The 20,528-nt window shown below is 38.4% G+C and overlaps 1 protein-coding gene across 1 annotated transcript in view; it reads left to right on the forward strand.

Annotated features, from left to right (window-relative positions):
• Positions 1–19,531, forward strand: part of LOC121929526 (glutamate decarboxylase 1-like) — a 46,376-nt gene extending 26,845 nt beyond the window's left edge. Inside the window, exons 7-15 of the mRNA XM_042465152.1 lie at positions 2,587–2,666; positions 6,953–7,007; positions 8,007–8,123; positions 9,137–9,201; positions 9,889–9,967; positions 11,684–11,833; positions 13,341–13,448; positions 17,465–17,554; positions 17,939–19,531. Of these exons, the coding sequence (XP_042321086.1) occupies positions 2,587–2,666; positions 6,953–7,007; positions 8,007–8,123; positions 9,137–9,201; positions 9,889–9,967; positions 11,684–11,833; positions 13,341–13,448; positions 17,465–17,554; positions 17,939–18,112 (918 nt within the window). The 3' untranslated portion in view covers positions 18,113–19,531. The remainder of the gene's footprint in view (positions 1–2,586; positions 2,667–6,952; positions 7,008–8,006; positions 8,124–9,136; positions 9,202–9,888; positions 9,968–11,683; positions 11,834–13,340; positions 13,449–17,464; positions 17,555–17,938) is intronic.
• The last annotated feature ends 997 nt before the right edge of the window (positions 19,532–20,528 follow it).

Genomic DNA, 20,528 nt, shown 5'->3' on the forward strand with positions numbered 1-20,528 from the left:
CACCAACTGGGCAGACTCCACAAGGGAACCTGGGTGCTACTTCATGGCTCCAGCCCATCACACATCAGAGTAGCTATGAGTGCCCACAGCATCAGTTCTCACCATGGTGGGCATGAGTTTCCTGCCACTCCTAACAGCATTGCCCTGGCATGCAGGCTAGTAGCATCAGTTAGTATGTTCCCCCCCCCCAATGATTTAGCCTTGCCATTTGCCACATAGGGACGTAATTCTTCATGACATTTATTCTCAAAGAAAATAACAAGTGATTTTACTAATTTTCTTGTCACTGCAAGATATTTCTGTCTAGAAATATAATTTTGTGTGCAGAAATATTTTCTGTACAGATCATGTCGTTTCCTTTGCAGAATGTACAGTTTTTCCCATGCATCCGCTGCATCCGCATGACAGAAGTAATGAAGTTTGACACCACTTTAAGGTCCATGTCTCAGTGCTATGGAATTCTGGGATTTGTAGTTTGCTCTGGCAGCATCATTTTCTGATAGAGAAGGCTAAATATCTCACCAAACTCCAAATCCAAGAATTCCGTATCTGCATTATTTCTGCAGTGCAGATGCAGTGAATAAGTCCTGAATTACAAAGATTCTCATCAATTGAGGATTCTCCTCATCAGGGTTTCCCAACACTCAAGAAACACATTTTTGAACTGTTTTCTGATTATTTTTAAAATATCCTTTCCATTCCTATTCCCACATCAAATTCTATGCAGCAATACAGTGGGGCCTCATTATCTTTTGGCTTGCCATCAGTGGTTTTAAGTATCTGTGGATTGCAAGTCCTATTGTCCCCAATGGCAGTGGGTGCACACAGCCATGCTAATGGGCATGCTCATGTCATGTTGCCATTAGGGACAATGGGACTTGAGTGCCTGGCATCGAGGGAGGGGTCCGGAAAGGATCCCTGTGGATTCCAAGGTCTGACTGTACAAATTGTGTGATTTTTCCCATCCATTCCTGTCTATGTATAATAAAATATTGCCCGTGTCCACTCCATACTGATGGTACATTACTTTTGTCTTTACAATGGCTTAGCTCTATTGATTCAACAGACATTTATCATAATGCTCGACTGATTTTAGCTGTCAGCTTTAGAACCTGGGCTAAACAAAACAACATCTAGGAACCTACAACCCATGTTATAAGCCACATGCACAATGTTGATTTATCTTTTGCTTTGAGGAGTACAATCACATTTAATATTATAAATATTGTGTGTGTGTATGTGTGTGTGCGTGCATGTGTGTGTCTGTCATCATGACATGAGTCAACAAAGGTTCTTTCACACTACACAGTTACTGTAGTACAATTCCACTTTAAATGCCATGTCTATATCCTGTGGAATCCTGGGGTTTATAGTTTGATGAATCACTAGAGCTCTCTGGCTGATACACTGAAATATCCCTCCCTAAAATCTAGGATTTCATAAAATAGAGTTATGGTTAAAGTGGAACCATGGTGCTATAACTGTAGTGTTAAGGGACTCCAAGGAGATTATCGCATGTCAGTTTTCAATCGATCTGGGCATAGGTTACAACGGGTCTGAATGGGTGAAAATGGGTTTTGTCATTCACAAAAAACACCGCTGATGCCACTGCGTGACTATCACCCATCCCCCAGTCATGCTTAGCCTGCCGATTTTGAAGGACGGAAGCTTTCCATCCTTCAAAATCAACTGGCTAAGTGCAGCTGGGGGACGGGTGAAAGTCGCTTGGTGGCATTCGTGGCATTTTTGTGTGTGATAACACTCATTTTCACCTGTTCAAGCCCATTCCCACACAATGTTCAGATCAGGTGAAAAATGACATGCAATAATCTCCGAAGTCTAACTCAAAAACTTAGCCTGATCTGTTTCATTGTAGTAGACTTTCAGCTTGATCCTCAAAATAATCATTTAACAGATCAGTCTACACAGATACCCTACTCAGTTTTGCAAAAAAAATAAAAATAATGCTTATATTCTTCTCAGTTGTCAGTGTACATGCAAACACACATCTTATATATGCTAAAGTACTTGCCTATTCAATCTTTTTTCAGAGAATAAATTTCCTCTTGGGCTGTATTTATTCTAGCTATCCCAGAAACATATTCATGGTGCATTAATATAGTCCTCCCCAACCTGTGTTTTGGGCTACAGCTCCCACAGTCCCTGGATATTCACCATGCTGGTTCAGATTGGTAGGAGTTGCAGTCCAGAATATTTTGAGGGCACCAGGTGGAGTACAGCTGTATTGGCAATTATAATCAGTGGGCTTCTTCATTTCTTAGGGTATCTTGTCGCATATGTATGTATATTATTTTTTGTTGTCTCTAGTTTTAACTTTATTTCAAACTACAGTGTAATTCCTTGAAGGAAAAGATGGTGCTTACTCCAATGGAAGTTGATATAGGATTGCAGTCAAAATAGTATTTCAACTGAATAGTGCTAACAGATCTTCAAATGGCTTAAAGCCCAATTTTTTATTTCTTCATATTTCCTTAAGACAGAAGTAATTGTGAAGTAATCATATGGACTCTAATGAACATTGTGATTTCTCATTTTTTTTAACCTTTCCATCTTAACTATCTAAAGAGTCATTATTCTGTAAAGAAAGCTGCAGCAGTTCTTGGGATCGGGATGGATAATGTGATTGCTGTCAAGTGTGATGAAAGGTGAGCCCCCGCATTAGATTGATATATATGTCAAGAACTTGGAAAAGTTATTTCTTGTATCATCATTTCATGACTTCCACAGCAGGTCAATATCTATGGCTAATAACCATGGTAGCTGGGGATTCTGGGAGCTATATTACAAAGAGATTTTTATTTTATTTTTTACAAATTCTGGTTTTTCTATGTACACTCTTTATGCATTTCTTGTGGATTTTCTGTGTATATCCCTTCTGCATATTTGTAAAGATGTATGGCACTTTTCTCTCTTTCGGTATTCTCACCTTCTGTCCTCATATATTGTCACACCAATTGCCAACAACAACAACAACAACAACAACAACCAACCTTATTCTTTTTGCAGTCAAGATCTGAATCATTTTAGGCATATTATTATAGTAACTACAGCATGGTACAGATGGGAGGGGAAGCGCTGTAACTGGGCCGAAACTAGGGTTCGGGAGCGCGCAGCAACCACACGCTTCCGAACCCTAGCACGTGGTGGCAGCGCCATCATGGCGGACTCCGGTCCACATGAGGGCCGCCATGATGGGGCATGATGGGGCAGTGTTCTTGTGTTGAAGACAGGAAGTCCTGTTTGCGGCACTGCAAAAAAGAAGCCACTCTAGGCAGCTTCTTTTTGGCAGTGTGTTGGTGCTGCCTGGTGTGGCTACTGCAGCATCAAGGGGGAAAGACGGGCGGCACAGAGCCACCCATCTATTGAGCCCCTTCCCTTCTCATCAATCAAAATAGTCATTCAGCTTAAATGTACAGACACAACTCTAAGCAACAGATTTAATTGTACAACTTGTACTGCATTCCTAGTAACTATGTTTTACACATTTTGTCAATAATTTCTCAGAATTATTCCCTTTGAGGCACTCCATTAAAATCTTTTTACAGATATGAAAAAGCTTACTTTCTTCTGTGACAGAACTGATTCCTGTCACTGCTTCTCATCAATTGCTGTTTTATTTCCCCAGATGTTGTAGCTTCTTTGCCATTCCAAAGCATTCTGGGAAACAAAATGGTGGCCACTACAAAAACAAACAAGAAAACATATAGCAACAGTCAGGATGCTTCTGTTGTCTTTGAACTTATAGCAACCCCATGAATTTCATAGACTTTTGTTAGGCAAGGAATAGTTAGAGGTGGTTTTGCCAGTTCCTTCCTCTGAAATATATTCTACAGCACCTGGTGTTCAATGGCAGTCTCTCATCCAAGCTTCCAAGACCAGATAGGATCTGGTACCCTAAGATACTAAGATCATGCAGTCAGGATACAGCTGCCTAGATCAGATTTGCTATTACAGAAAGAAAAACACTAACACCACCAACTGATGGTGATGCTGGGGGACAGCTGTTCTTCTAAAAGAGAGCTGACATCTGGCATCCCTCAAGATGCCATCCTGTCCCCAATGCTGTTTAGCATTTACATGAAGCCACTGGGAGAGATAATCCGGAGACATGGGGTGCAGTGTTACTAGTATGCTGATGACACACAAATATATTTCTCTATGCCTCTGACTGTTGCAGTGACCAAGGATGGCATCTCTCCTCTGAATGCCTGCCTTGAGTTGGTAATGGGCAGGATGAGGGAAAACAAACTCAAGGTGAATCCAGGGAAAACGGAGGTACTTGCGATAGGTACCCCAAGTCCGGGGAAGGATATTTGTCAACCAGTCCTGGATGGGGTTGCACTTCTCCTAAAGGAAGAAGTTCGCAGTTTGGAAGTACTCCTGGACTCGTCGCTACAATTGCCATCCCAAGTGGATGCGATGGCCAGGAGTGAGTGGTATCAACTTCAGTTGATATGCCAACTGCATCCCTATCTGGACCAAAAGGACCTTAAAGCAGTGATACATGCACTGGTAATCTCTCATCTTAATTTTTGTAATGCTCTCTACATGGGGCTGCCCTTGTACCACGTTTGGAAGCTTCAGTTGGTTCAAAATGCAGCAGCCAGATTGGTCACCGGTTTGTCCAGGTTTGACCACATAACACCTGTTTTAAAATCTCTTCACTGGCTGCCGATTAGCTTCCGGGTGCAATACAAGGTGTTGGTTATTACGTTTAAAGCTCTACATGGCTTGGGCCCAAGTTACTTGCTGGAACGCCTCTCCCTACACAATCCACCCCACACTCTCAGAATAACTGGCAAGAATATGCTAGAACATCAGTCAACCAGGCTTATATCAACCTCCCAGAAAGCCTTCACAGCAGCCGTTCCAAAATTGTGGAATGGTCTTCCGGAGGAGATCTGTCTCATTACCTCCTTGGAGGCATTTAAGAAGTCATTTAAGACTGATCTCTTCTGGCGAGCTTACCCACCTGACCTTACATAAGAAACACCCCCTGACCATTGCATAACTCTATTGCATTGCCACTTGATGAAGAGTTAATTTTTAAAATTAATTGTTATCAATTTTATTGATGTGCTTTTATATGTATTTAAGTATTGATGTATATATTTTAGCAGACTGCAATCCTGCCTCGATCCATCTGGGAGAGGTGGGAAAATACAAATAAACTATATTATTATTATTATTATTATTATTATTATTATTAAGCTGAAAGAGAATCAACATGGTCTAGTGGTCTGAGTGTTCAACTAGTACTCTAGGAGATCTGAATTCAAATTCCATCCCTTTAGCCATTGAAACTCACTGGATGACTTTGAGGAAATACTCTCTTCAGCTTCAGAGGAAGGCAAAGGGAAATGCCATTTGAACAAATCTTACCAAGAAAACCTCCTAATAGGTTCACCTTAGGGTCACTATAAGTCAGAAACAACCTGAAGGCACACAGCAACAACAAAAAAGGAAAGTTTTGCAAATCTCCTTGATTCAGTAAGGTTCACTCTGGTTGGGATTACCACTCGGATTGAGGTGATCTATTTGTTTTCTTCAAAGCAGTGCATACAGTTTATCTTTTTTGGGAGGGAGGAATGTTAAAGCACTTCTGTGCAAGCCAAAAGCCCTGAGCAGAAACATCATGACTACAAATGAATGAGAAGCAAAATGGAAATGACCCCATTGCCTTGTTGCCATTATCCATAGTCCTTTGCTCACTGAAGGTGAATTTTGCCCAGATAGCATTTGTATTTTCAAGTAACTTTTCCATGTTCTGGGGATTCATTTTGGCATGAAAATCTGTTTTGTTTGCAGGAGAGGATAGTTCCTGTTCTTTTTTTTTTTTTTAAATGGAAGGAGGTAATGTTAGTGATATTTAAGAGGTTATCATACATGGGTCTGAAACCACCATTAAAGTTGGAAAATAGTGCCTTTAGTGATACTTATTGCATGATATATTTTTCCAAATATAACCCCTGACAGAAACTTTACATAAAAATGACTTCCCAAGTCTCTTCTTTAACAAAACCCATATTATCCATATATCTCATTGATTTATTATAAAGAGAAAAATGAAAGTTGCAAAGTAGAAAATCATTCTGAAACAGTTTTCTTAGAGCATTTTACTTAAATTCCATAAAATATTCAGTTACACAATTATTATTATACAATGTAATCTTTTCATTGCTTTCCGTCTTTCTACACTTTATAACCATCTTAATTTACAAAATTCTATAACCGGAAATCATGCTTCCTCTGTTATATTTATGTCTTTATGGTTCAAGCAACAGGTCAATTTATCCATCTCTATCATTTCTAATTTTCATTAACTAATCATCTACTTCTGGTATTTCATGACTCTTCCACTTTTGTGCTATTAACATTCTGGCTGCTGTTATCATACATAACATGATACGCCAATATTTTTGCTCAATTGTTGGTGAACTTTATTCAACATATTTAGAAGATATACTTCCAATCTCATTTCAAATTTGATCTGCAACATCTTTGCTATGACTATATGTATCTGCTTCCAGAATATTTTAAGTTTTGGACAATGCCACCAAACATGAAACCAAGAACCAATAGCGAAGTGGTATTTCCAACAAATGTTTGAGGCTGTATTGTAAATCTTTGCAATTCTGTTGGGCTTTAAATGCCACCTCTGTTCCATTTCTGAGAAATTTTCCTTTAGATATTGTGATTTAGTAAATTTTTTAGTTTTATTTCTGGCATATTTAAAACTTTTGTAAATCAGTGCAGTAACCATAATCCAATGCCCATTTGCCAGTTGCGCTACTGAAGAGACGTGTGATATGGAATGCTCCTAAACCAGTACATATCTGGTTCCTTTTACTAATGCAATTGTAGCAAGAACAGGGCTTGTGTGTTAAACTCCTTAGTGATCACTGTTTTTCCTTACTTCATATCTTAACAGAGGGAAGATGATACCATCTGAACTGGAGGGAAACATCCTCAAAGTGAAAAGACAGGTCTGATATGGTTTGTCCCCCCCCCCTCCAATGTAGCAGGATATATGCTTATCTAAGGCATGTTCTTGTATTTGTGGAAGGAGTAAGCACTCACCTAACCAAACCTCTTGTTGTGTGCCTTCGAGTCATTTCCAACTGATGGAGACCCTAATGTGAACCTATCAGAGGGTTTTTTGAGGGCTGAGAGCATGTGACTAGCATGTGGCTTTGCATGGTCAAGAGGGGATTCAAAATCAAGATTCCAGAATCATAGTCCAACACTACACCTACACAACACAGGTTCCAAATGCCTTGTTAAACCTTTCAGCTACTGAATATATGGCTACTTTTCTTGATTTAATTTCTTATTTATACAGTAGGTGCTTAGTATCCAAAATGAGGTAAATTTTGATATCAATAGAATATTTGGAAATGGATGAAGAGGCTCTATATAGTGGGGGCAAGTGAGTAGATGGCTTGGAAGCTACAGCTGTTCTTTTTCTTCATTGCTGATAGCATGATCACTTGACAGTGAGAAAAGTGAATAGGATGGTATGTGGTGGTATGAATATGAAGAAGGAAATAGTAATGCTTAAGTATGTTCATTGAATTCAGCTTGAGCTGCACTGGGGAAGAAAAGAAAAATGACATCTTTTTGGTGTCATTTCTCTAAAAATGCTACAATCCCTGCTGGATCCTGGTGAGCCAATGTGATCGCTCAATTCTGGGAAGCTGTCTATTCCAGTTTATCATACCACACTGGCTATTTCTGTCCTTTCTTATTATATAAATGAATATCGGGGTGATAACTGGCAACCCTGTTTAGTTCTCTTCTTCACCTCCACAGTCTTCACAAAATAACTACAGTGTTTTGGCTACATGCCACTGGCCACCCTCTTCTACAATGATGTTCAATGAAAAGATAACATTTTGTTATTTAGTATAGTGATGGATATGTCAAGGGAAATGACTTTGTTGCCCATGCACTAATACAGGCCGTAATCTTGGGTTCTTTTTCAGGGCAAGGTTCCACTGTATGTTAGTGCGACAGCTGGGACAACAGTGTACGGAGCCTTTGATCTTCTTGCCAACATTGCAGACATTTGTCAGAAGTACAACCTCTGGATGCATGTGGATGTGAGACTGTTAATGCCTTTAGTTACATACTGCAACTCCTAGTATGGAATAAAGATTTTAATTTAACTTCTCTCTCTCTCTGTCTGTCTGATCTCTGTGTGTAATTCATGCATGCATGCATATGTTTTAGGATGACCAACAATATGTGGTGTGTACTTGTTTGTTCCTTATAAAATTGACTTGTTATTGTGTGTGATGGACAGAGTTAGTCATCAGGTGTGTATCCATTTTAGGGTGGAGTAAAATTATCTAGTTTTCTTTATATTATCCACGCAGGGCCAAGATAAACGTAATGGGGTGGTACAACCTATGATTGATTAAATACAGTATTTTTTTTTTCCTCCAGTGGCTAGTTATTTGTTTAGCAAACAATGAGACAATCTTGTAAATAATATTTTTGATTGATAAGTATACTTAAAACAATAAGGTGTGTGTGTGTGAGAGAGAGTGTGTGAAATATTATAAAATAAATATAGCACGATGTGATCAAAATCTACTGAAGTAAAAAAATCTGTTGTATCATCCCATTAAGATAGATGTAACTGGCACTATATTCTGTGCAACTGCAAGCATGAAGCTATTAAGTACTGTATTCATGTTACTATTTTTATTTTATTTTTGTCTCTTCTTCCAAGGAATGCATTTTCACTCTTCCCAAAATATCACTAAAGGATATAAAGAATTCCAGATCTTTCTAGGCGAGAATTAACCTACTCTTCTAGGGATGCCAGATTTCTGGCTGAGGGGAGAGGAATCTCAGGATGAGAGCACTGTCTTGAAAAATGTGTCTATATGTATTTCCTTCATTGTTAGATTGACACCACAGGGAATGCCCCTTGTACCATCACCAGAACCATCTGTGACATCAGAAAGGATCATCCATGGGTCTCAGGTTTTGGACTTGAAATCTCAAACCACACATAGCTGACCATTAAAGACTGGGTTATTGACCAATTTTGTAAATCTACTAGAGAAGGCAGAATTCTCTAACTGAACCAATTCATTTCTGATAGGCTGCATGGGGAGGAGGTTTGCTGCTATCAAGAAGGCATTCCTATAAACTGAATGGTATTGAAAGGTAAGGACTCTGCTGGGTTTTTATTTGCACTGTAGTGAGATTAACATGTTTCCTAGTCAATCCCCTTATCATCTTGTCTTTTTTCTGCAGCAGAATATAGTGACTATGGCTGCATCCACACTGTGGATGGCTGTGGCAAGAGCTCTGGTGCTACAACAAATGACAGCTCCCAGAATTCCATAGCACTGAGCCATGGCTGTTAAAGTGGCTTATCTCTGCAGTGCCTATGATTATGTTAAAAATATTGCTGTTGTAATAGTGACTCATAGGAGAAAGCAAAGTTCGGTTTTTCATTGCAGGGAGCACTCGTGGCAGCCAAGGGAAAAAAGCATAGAGCTGCAGCAATATTTATATGATGCAATATGTGCACAGATATCTGTTCTCTTTTTGTGGATATATGTTTATGAAGCTTTCTCAGGAGCAAATTCTACATTCTTTTTCTCTTAAGAGTCCAAAAGAGTTCTTTTCCTTTATCTTCAGTCTACCTCATATTCTGTTGAGTGGCTTTGATGATACTTTGAACTTCATGGATCAAAGTTGCTTATATTAACAACCTATCTATAAAATATTATTAGGTCAGTGCCTTTGTACTGATGCTTCCTCCTAATATTTATGTGTTCATTTATATGCCTGAGATTATATGACTGAGTCTCACATATTCATTATCTTTTAATTCTCTTCACCTAGGGCCAATTCTGTCACCTGGAATCCACACAAATTGATGGGTGTTCCACTGCAGTGCTCAGCTTTCTTAGTCCATGAGAAGGTAGTTCTTTTTGCCTTCCTACTATGGGTATATGTGAATGCTTCTTGGCAAACTGGATGACTCCTACTTAACCAGTTTTAAATCCTGCCCTTTGGGAGGAATCTGCAGGATATATTTCACAGGAACACTGTTAACATTCCTATTCTAACAGTCTTCACATTTATTTGGAAGCAAGTCCTTTTAAACTCCATGAAACTTACTTTAGAGTAAACATAGGTACAGTGTGATTGGCAAATACTTTTAGGCTATCTCCAGATGGATTTTAAAAACTCTTGAAGTCCCAGGTTTTGTATGTGTGCTTTCCAATTTTATTTTGAGATCCACACGATCTTTACTTCATCCCAATTTTTTTCCTGGGAGCTCCCAGCATTATCAAAGATTTTTCATTTCCACTCCCCAAATCATTTTAAATTAATCTAGTATTTTCCACGATGAAATGTATCTGTACTTGTTTGCACAGATGTGTGGGGTTTTTGCATTCCCTAATAGAAAGTGATGGAAAGTAATGGGAAGTATTATCTCAGAAGCAGTAAAGAAAGTAATAGGAAGTTCTATCTCAGAAGCAGTAAAAATCACTGTTACCAATTACTGTTTCCAGGTCGCAGGTTCAACAGAAACAAAATTATCCCAAGGATTGACTAGTGTAAAGTTGCTTTTGACTCCTGAATACTACTACTACTACTACTACTACTAATAATAATAATAAAGGCTCACTGGAAAGTGGTGAAAATCAATTTCTGAAATGCTGGACAAGACTGGATGTGACACAGGATCAGTGGGAAGGAGAAGAGACAGGATAGAAAGCAAGAGAGAGAGAGAGAGAGAGCATATTTCATAAAAGAGGCTGCTGGAAGCAACTTGTGACGAAGCAGGTGCAATAAAAATAAAAATAATTAGAAACTATTCTGAATTCCAGGATACTTTCCTCCCCTTCTGGAGGCTCCCTTAGCTATCTACTCTGGATGACATATTTGGTTGGCTTTTTTAAAAAAAGTAGTTTTCTGACTAGGTTTTTCCATCAGGGATGGAGATCAATTGGCCTTCCAGATATTTTAGACTGCAGCTCCCATAACTCTCTATCACTGGCCATGAAGCTGGGGCTCTCTTCTGATAAGTGAAGTTTAGAATACATGGAATGCCAAAGATCTCCCACTCCTGAATAATGTATACTGTAAGTATATATCCTAGCACAGGCCTTTGCAAGTGGGACCCCCCCCCCAAACTAAATACAGCCCACCTGCTATGTATTGTTGCTTGGAAGGTATTTGCTCTCCATGTTTTTGCTGCCTATGAATACTAAAGCAAGACTTATCAAACAGCTAGCAGATTATGACATGTGGTGGTAAATTGGCAGATCACCATTTATGCAAGGACTTTTCTAGCTGTTTTCTGGGCGAGGCATGATCTTATTCTAGGTATGTTCTATTATTTTTACACATTTTAGATCAGGCAAGTGCAAGCCCTACAGAATAGTTTATATATAATCATGAAAACATCATTAAATCATTATCATTATTTCCTATCACTAGATGATTATCCAAATATGTGTTACCGTTCTTCTCTGGAAACCTAGTCTACCTCCAATAAGCACCTCTGGCGATAATTCAAAATAGTCATCAGGAAAACCTGGCACCAGATTAAAGTTACAGGGAATTATACTTTGGTGAATGATGTTTCCAAATGCAGCATCTCTTGACAGCTTTATCTCTGTCCTAGGGTCTTCTCCAAGCCTGTAATCAGCTTTGTGCTGGATATCTCTTCCAACCAGACAAACAATATGACACAGCTTATGATACTGGGGACAAGACAATCCAGTGTGGTCGGCATGTTGATGTCTTCAAACTATGGCTAATGTGGAGAGCCAAGGTAAGAAATATCTTGCCGGGTTGCATGACGTCCCCTAGATATGGCAATCACTTGTGGCTACAAATGGAGGAACTACCCTCAAATGCAATAAAATAAAAAGGTTGAGTGTAGAGGATGGATGAAAAACTTCAGAAGATCTAGGAACTGTTTTAGTTTCCTGCTCCCAAACTCAACACAGGAACTACTTCCTCCCAATAAAAATAAAAGTGCACTTCCTTTTAAAAATAATAATACTTTTTTCACATTTTAAAAAATACAGGTTCTGGGACCCACATTAAATGATATTAAAGTAATTCTCACTTCTTGGATGCTTCTAGGAATGTGGTTTTTATTGCCGGGGGGGGGGGGGGGGTTGTTTGGAACCAGAAAAGTATGTAGCCATGCGTCACTTACTCCTAGCGTAAAGCCATGCCAGGGGAAGATTAGAAGGAGAGTCAGGACTAAAAGAGAGAAAACAAAATGACAGCAAGTGAGGTAATACCCACCACTTGGCCAAAGTCATCTTAAGCTTCCCTTCTACATTGTCTTCTTTGGCAATTAGCCTCTTCATAATCCCTTCCGGGGCACAAAGCATTGGGGACATTTTTTTGTGAGATGCCCCAAAGGACACTTTCAGTTCATGCAGTTCATGCAGCCTGATAGGCCTCTCATTGTGCTACACAAAATACAAAACTATACTACACCAAATATTATCAGAAATGGGAAACATCAATCTGATATTAGGAAAGTGACACAAGTGTCTCAGGCAGCAGATGCTGAATGGAAAGTAGTGGTGGCAAGATGTTGGAAGACTGGACTGTATGTGGTACACAGCTTACTGTTCACATGTTTAGTGCAGGATGTTGCCTGTCAGCTGTGTTGAAGAAACATTCAAATATTTTGCACATGGAATAGAACAGTTGGGAACAATTTTATTTTCTATCTTCTGCTAATCCTGGAGGATATGCAGTCTTCCATGGAGGTTTCCCTACAATTATGGGATTTTTCACAAGAGGAGGACTTAATAGGTATCTCAGAAAGAACACTTGCAGCAACCAAAGGGCATCCTGTGAGCCACAAGCGTATTCCAAGTTCTTTGATAGTTTTCCTTAATAAGTTACAGTGTGCATTAGTTCATTTTCTCATGTGCCTTACCTGGAATAATCTGTTCTGCAGGCACATGCAGTGCACCCATTCTCTATTTATAACTGACAGCTATCTTGCTTCTGTAAACTTATCTAAGAATAGGAGGAAACTAGATTAAATGGCCTAGAGTTCTGAAAATGTTTTGGACCTCATCTCCAAACAATTCGGGTCTAGCATGGGTAGAAGATTCTGGAAGCTTTAGTCCAAAAAAGTATTTTGTCCAAATTCTAGGATCTTCTTTTCATCAGGAGAAAAGCAGGATATAAATATGAGAGAGAGAGAGAGAATAATTTAAGGATTTCCAGTGTAAGGATGTACTGTAAAAGGAAATAAAACTGAAAAGTTCTCTTAATATCTCTGTCCCCTGCCTGATATCTTACAGGGCACACAAGGATTTGAAATTCTTATCAACAGATTTTTAGAACTCTCAGAATACCTATATAGTGAACTGAAGAAAAGAAAAAACTATGAGCTCGTTTTTGATGCTGAGGTAAGTAGGGAGTGTAAAAATTAAGTCACTACAGATGATTGTTGGAATTGTGATGAAGCACTATGACAGTGAAAGCCAGCATGGTATAATGATTTGAGTGCTGGTCTAGGGCTTGGTAGAATGTTTCAAAACCCTGCTTGGTCATGGAAACCCAAAGAGCAACAGCAAATCACATTCTCTCATTTTTAGAGGAAGGCAAAGTCAAACCCCTTCTAAATTAACCTTGCCAAGAAAACATTGTAATAGATTCATCTTAGAGTCACCATAAGTCAGAAATTACATGAAGGCACACAACAACAACACCTGTTCTCTTCTCTTCCTTGGATCTCCTGCAGATCTTAGCCAAGACAGCAGCTTTGTCAGTCAACAGATCTCTAGATTAGCTGGCAAAAATGGTTTCTGTGGGTGGTTTTGTCAGTAGAAAGGATATATATCTAATCCTAGTTATGTACAGTAGGCGAAAGGTTAGGATTGTACTGCCCAATGCTACATCTTCCTCATCCATCTCCACCTCCTTCTTCCAAAAGCAAGGTAGAATATTTGTTCATCATTCAGTGGCATGAACCAGCATTTTGAACCATGTGATATTCTTCTCCCACTATTTAGTGATCCCACAATTGTAATTGACTAATAATTAATTACTTGTAATTCATTATTTTCAAGCACAGAGTAATTATTTAAGAAGAATGATGTTACTATCTCTTTTGATAGTCTTCCTCAAAATGCAGCAGGTTCTAGATGCTGCAGGAATCCAGTTGGTTCAGGCAGTTAATTGGCCCCAAAAATAATATCTCACTCAAAGTTTATTTCTTCTCTATTTCCTATAGGGTTGAATTATGGAGGTGAGATCTATCATAGTAACACACACCTGTGTGAATACACACACAGATATACCAATACCAGAAGCTTCCTCCAATTTGTAGTGTGCTTTTGCTGGTCCACAGCAACCTTTGCTTCCTGTTTCCCATTAACATTTTATTTTCTATAACCATTTTGTTTTCCTAAGCTCCAGCCTTCTAGATCACTATATACATGACTCTATCTGTAATGCAATTCCCTGCAATTTCTTTTTTTATGTTGTACAGAGTGTGTAGAGCTCACAAAGACTTCCAGTGGTTAGGAAGTACAAAATCAGCACCATACATAAATATCCATCTTTCTCTATAATTAGCAGAAGCCAAATGAATTAGGCAAACTGAGCAAATAAGATGCAAATCTCCTTCTTTTTAAGAATGTTTTTGGTCTACAAATTTAGCTGGTACAGAATTATGATTATCTATAGAATATTTCCAGCAACTTTTCTAGATCAATTCATGCAAATGCTTACTTATCCTGGATATAAATGTGAATCAGAGTTAAGCCTACTGATTTCCCTAAGGGATTAGTAAGTAAAATGTCTCATAAAAATGTAAGCATCAGATAGAGCAGTCCTTCATTTTCACAATATTTCTGGCTGGAGAAAAAACAGACTAGAGAGAGAGTTCAGTAAGAAGCCAGAGATGTAAAGTAAGAGGTTTGGGGACTTTGTTTTTGTTTGTTTTTTAATAACTCTAGTAGGCAGGTTTAAAAGCATCACTATGGAAAAAAATACATGAATGGTTTTAAAAAGTGTAAATAAATTGGCTCCAGGTAGTTTTTTGTCACCAAATATCTGTAGTGTTGAGTTATTATTTGTTGATTACCTTATCTTACCTTATCTTACCTATATCTTACTTTTCCTACAATGAGCAAGAAAGAAGTGGCAACTTCTCCCTACTTTAACCTCACAACAAGCCTGTAAGGTAGACCAGACTGAGAGGCAGTCACTACCCTAAGGACACATAGTGATTTCGATGGCTCAGTGCAGATTAGAATATTCATTTTCCAGGGCTCATCCCAACACTCAACGACAATATTCACTCCCAATTTATATAATATTTATGAAATGAGGAGCAGTTTCTGGGTGCAGGAGTTAATGAAGCATTGTTCTAGGTCAGTCATGAAAATATTGGCATACTGTGGTACCATGTGCATGCCCATGGCAGTACCATTAACATTAAGGTATATGTTGTTACTAAAGGTGAAGTAATTGTATGTAAGAACAAATCAGCAGACCTTGGTGGCTAGGTCTAATAAATACCCATCTGGAATGATGTTCCTGATGGCTTGTAGTCCATCCTTGTTGGTGTACAGGGATTCCACGTCCAGACTGGCTAAGATGGTGTTTCCTGCAAAGTTGTGGATGAATTGTATCTTCTGTAGGAAGTCTGTGGTGTCCTTAACATAGCTGGGAGTGTTGGTGGCATATGGTTTAAGGATACTGTCCATATATTTGAAAGCACTGACTGGCTTCCACTCCACCATATGCATTTGAGGAAGTAGACTTTAGTCTACAAAAGCCCATGCTGCCAACTTCTTTCTTTCAGTTCGTCTCACAGGTGCCACAAGATCTCTCTACATAGACAAACTATGACATATCAGTGCATATCTGTTTTTACAAATAGAGTCATATGATTAACTCTAACTTATCGAAGAGAACGTTTATGTTAAAATCGAGATATCATTTTACCAGATGAAATCCTCCCACTCATTAAGTGATGGCAGTGCTCTCTCAGCTGTAAGAACTCCTATAAATATTGTTACAGCAATGTAAAAATTATACCTATTTTAATAGTAATAAATCTAATGACACCTATCACTCTAACTCATATCATGCCTTTGTCACTTAGCCTGTTTCTACCCATTCTTGATTTTTGCACTGAGATATCATCCAGCAAAGGAAAGTATACCATACAGGGTCATACTCAACTACACTTATACCACCTGCACACAACTATTCACTCAACAAGACTAAAATATTACCCTTGCCAATTGTTTATATGTACATGTGTGTATGTCTGGGTAGAGATGCAAGTTTTATTCCTGCTCATTATGAACATATAACTATTTTAAAGGTTTTATCTGTGAGCCACCTTGGGTCCCTCCAGGGAGAAAGGCGGGTTATAAATGAAACAAAATAAAAAAATAAAATAAAATAAACATGTTGACAATTCAAACTTTTCATTCATTCATTCTTTCATTTATTTATTATTTATTTACGGTATTTAGACCCCGCCCTTCAGCCCTTAAAGGCGCTCAGAGCGGCTTCCAATTATTATTATTTTAATTAGATGGTTCCCTGCCCTCAGGCTTACAATCTAAAAGACACGACACAAAAGGAGAAGGGAATGGTGGTGGGGAAGGGGATCAGGTCCAGCAGTTCTTCTCTCCCTCTGAGGCCTGGACCAAGGCAGATGGACTGAAGGGAGGGCTCTTCTTCCTCAGTCTTTAGCCCAAAAACAGTTACAATTGGCCATCCACACCCACAGATTTTGCATCCATGGATATAATTGTGGCTTGAAAATATACACAATTCAAAAGGCAAACCTTGATTTTGCTGTTTTACTAGCCCATTGTAGCATCTACAGATTTTGGAAATCCACAGGCGGTCCCTTGAACCAAACCCCAGCAAATAACAAGGGCCCATTGTATTGTTTCAGTTTGTAAAGATCCAGAATTTCTCTGTTTAGGTTAATATAATATGAGGATCTTGTCCTTTATGCATAAAAACAAGAATGAGTGACATGCTTTGTCACAATAAACTCTATATTATTAAGTTACTCCTTATATTCTAAATATGCTTTTGTGTTAAGTAACTAGCTTTAGTAATTTGGCCTACAATGAGCAGCACCTGGCAATTTACTTTCAAGAAGAATGAATATAACAATGACATGCTGAAGACTTTCTCGCAGTGAGATTTTTTAAAAAATAAATTTAGAATAAAATTAATAAAGAATTATATTCCTTCCTTCCTGCCTTCCTTTTTTCCTTTTTTCCTTCCTTTCTTTTTTTGAGGCTGCAAGTATGTGAAAAACCAGAAAGATTATTCAGAACCTGCCTAGGTGGATTTAGAGGTGATAAAGTTTAATAAAGATTGAGTAAAGGTGAACATTTGTTGGAGATAAACCCAATATTTATTTATTTTTATTTTTTTAAAGCCTGAACTCACCAATGTATGTTTTTGGTACATTCCACCAAGTCTTCAACAGATACCAAAGGGACCAGACAGAGACAGAAGGCTTCATCAGGTAATAGTTTTATGGTGCTATTGTGCTTCAGCTGTAATGTATAGACAGCCATCAATTTAAAGCTTTTGCCTATAATGTTTTTCATCCATATGGCTGAATATAGCTTACATGTATTCCCTAAAAGGCCACACTTCATTGTGGAACACCAGAGTCCTATCACATTGGCACATCGTTCACTACTTTAGTTTTCAGTGTATCATGACAGATATGTTTCTGACTTAACATATTTTAAGTCCTATATGTATGCACACCATTATTATTTTTTAATATAGTTTTGGTTTTATGTGCCTCTATAACGGATCCCACTCACTGAGGCTACTACATACTCTTGAGAATAGTCACTGTATTATTTCAGATAGGGTTGTTTTTTTTCATTTTCTCCAGGTTGCACCAAAAATAAAAGCAAGAATGATAGAAGAAGGTACAACAATGGTTAGCTATCAGCCTCATGGGGACAATGTGAATTTTTTCAGAATGGTCTTCTCAAACCCAGCAACTAAGAAAACCGATGTCGATTTCCTTTTGGAAGAAATTGAAAGGCTTGGGAAGGATTTATGATAACTGGTGCTAAATCTTGACACAATGTGGGAGAGGTTGTTTCTACATTGTCATAATGGTTCAATGTAAAGTTTTTTCATTGTTGTTCTGCACATTGCTTGTCTCTCTTCCTTTTTCTCCCAACATTTCTTGAGGCAAGGGGAGGTTGGTAGGAAAATGAAAGAGACTGAATGAAAAAGGAAAATTGTATGTAACAGGAGGGAACGTTTTTTAAAAACAGTTTTTAGGTTGTTTTTTAAAATTTCTCTTTGCACACTTGTTCCTTGATTCTGGGAACTGTACTTTGTTGTGACACCAGAGCAGAGCCGTGAAACAATAGTCATCTATCCATGTACTACAATAAACAAAGATTCCTATATTTATTGTACTTAGTGAAATACCTGATTTTGAAATTAATAATTAAGCATGCAATCACATGCATATATGATTTAAAAAAACAAACAAACTGGGCCCATACTACTTTAATCACTATTTGCACAGAGTGAATGGACTATATTTTGCATAAATAATACTCCACTGATGTCCTTCTCGACCCACAAAAAAACCTCAATTTAACTATATCCAAAGCAGTTTTATGCCTTAGAGGGAAAATACATTTCCTTTAAAAACATCCAAGTTAGTCAGATCTGTCTGCAATTGTATTAAAAACAACAACATATTCCTCTCTGTTTCTGACCCTCAGTTCACTGTTGAAATATTGAAAATTAATTCTATTATGTTCAAATCCTCCCAACTTGAATGAATCTTGTTACTTAGTGGTCAGGCCACCTGTGAACTCAGCTTTCCCCCCTCTGACAGTTATTCTTTCATGATTCTCTTGGAAAATATTCCTCCACTCCCATTTCTTTTTTGTTATCTGTGTCGCCACTGTTGCCATCCATTTCTGGTATCCTGTTTCTTCCAGCACCTCTTTTATCTTCTTTCAACATCTCAAGCTGCTTGACTGTGTCAGGGTCACCTTTCATCCATACATTGTTTTGCCATTTTCACCTTCTCTCTCTCTCTTATTTTCTCTCTCCTAAAAGTCATCCCCTCACATACTGTCTTTCATCTCCCTCCTCCTTTTACCTCCGTACCAAACAGTCCTTCTTTTACTTTCCTCTTGCTTCTCATCCTCATCTTACCATCAATTCTCCCCCCCCCCCCCCACTATAGCTTCCTTTCTGTGCATGCAATGTACCATAAGACCATAGCCTGGACTTCCTAATTCTCCCTCCTATCCTCTTCTTTCTTTGCTGCCTTGGCTATCATTCTTCTTGTCCACAGTTGTTTCCCACTCTGGATAGAGGGAACAACACAGCAAATGAATAATCCCATTTAATTCCTGGAAAAATATCCCCTTCCAAAAACAAAAACAAAAACAAACTTACAGTAAACTTCATTTGGAGAAAAAGTAATTTATGATGCAGCTCCCCCCCCCCCAAAAAAAAACCCAGAATTTAATGTAATTATTATTAATGCATGGGTTCCAATGTATGTATGAAAGGATATTTCTTTTTTTTTTCCTGTAAAATTTGTATGAATTGTATATTTTTATATTTCAACGTCTGAAGAAATCCCTGCATATTTATTAGTAGCGTATATGTGTTTTATGTCAATATTTATAATGGGCATTGACAGTGTGGACTTGTGCATCAGTCAATACAGAAAAAATAAATCAAGAGACCAGATTGTTTGCTAAAGTTACTTGGATGGCTAGTTACTTGGATCATTAGACAATGAACAGAATTAATGAACAGACTGAATAGAATTACAGAACCATAGCCATTTGCTGAATGGATGCTAAACAAATTAACAAGTTTACAGAAGATTTTTGAAGGTGTCTCATAACATATATTGTCAGACAAAAAGCCACCTTTCTGATTGTTGTCAGTGTTTTGCTCTTGTTCATTTCATATTTTGAGAGATACATGTGCAGAACCTCCTATAATCAAGACCTAGAAATTGGCCTCTCTTGCAGTGAAGCAAGTCAACCAGAGCCCTCTATTCCAAAACAAATCAAAACAAAATTACCTTAGGTTCCCTTGAGTGGGGTCTGGTGATGTGGCCAAGGGAGAAGCTTTGAATTCACAATGGACATCTGGCAGCTCAGGGAAACTGCCAGAACAGAATGGAATAAGTCTGTTTCACGTGATGATTTAATTAGAGAACATTTGCTGCAGTCCTGATTCAAATAGGCATTCTCTTGTGGTTTTACTTATTAATGCCTTTGGCAATCTTGGCCCATCTCCTATCTTGTGTATACTTTGGCCATCAAATTTGAAGAGATGCTGCCAGTGAGAGTAGGCCAGAAAAACACAACCTATGGCCCTGGGGATGAGTATGGCCCTTGCCTACTTTCCTGCATGGCTTTTTAAACTTTTGGGAGGCCATCAACATTTTTCTTGATCCCAGATCATTGCTGTTCCCTGGCTGG

This window comes from Sceloporus undulatus, chromosome 4 (genome assembly GCF_019175285.1).
Source record: "Sceloporus undulatus isolate JIND9_A2432 ecotype Alabama chromosome 4, SceUnd_v1.1, whole genome shotgun sequence".
Taxonomy (NCBI): Eukaryota; Metazoa; Chordata; class Lepidosauria; order Squamata; family Phrynosomatidae; genus Sceloporus; species Sceloporus undulatus.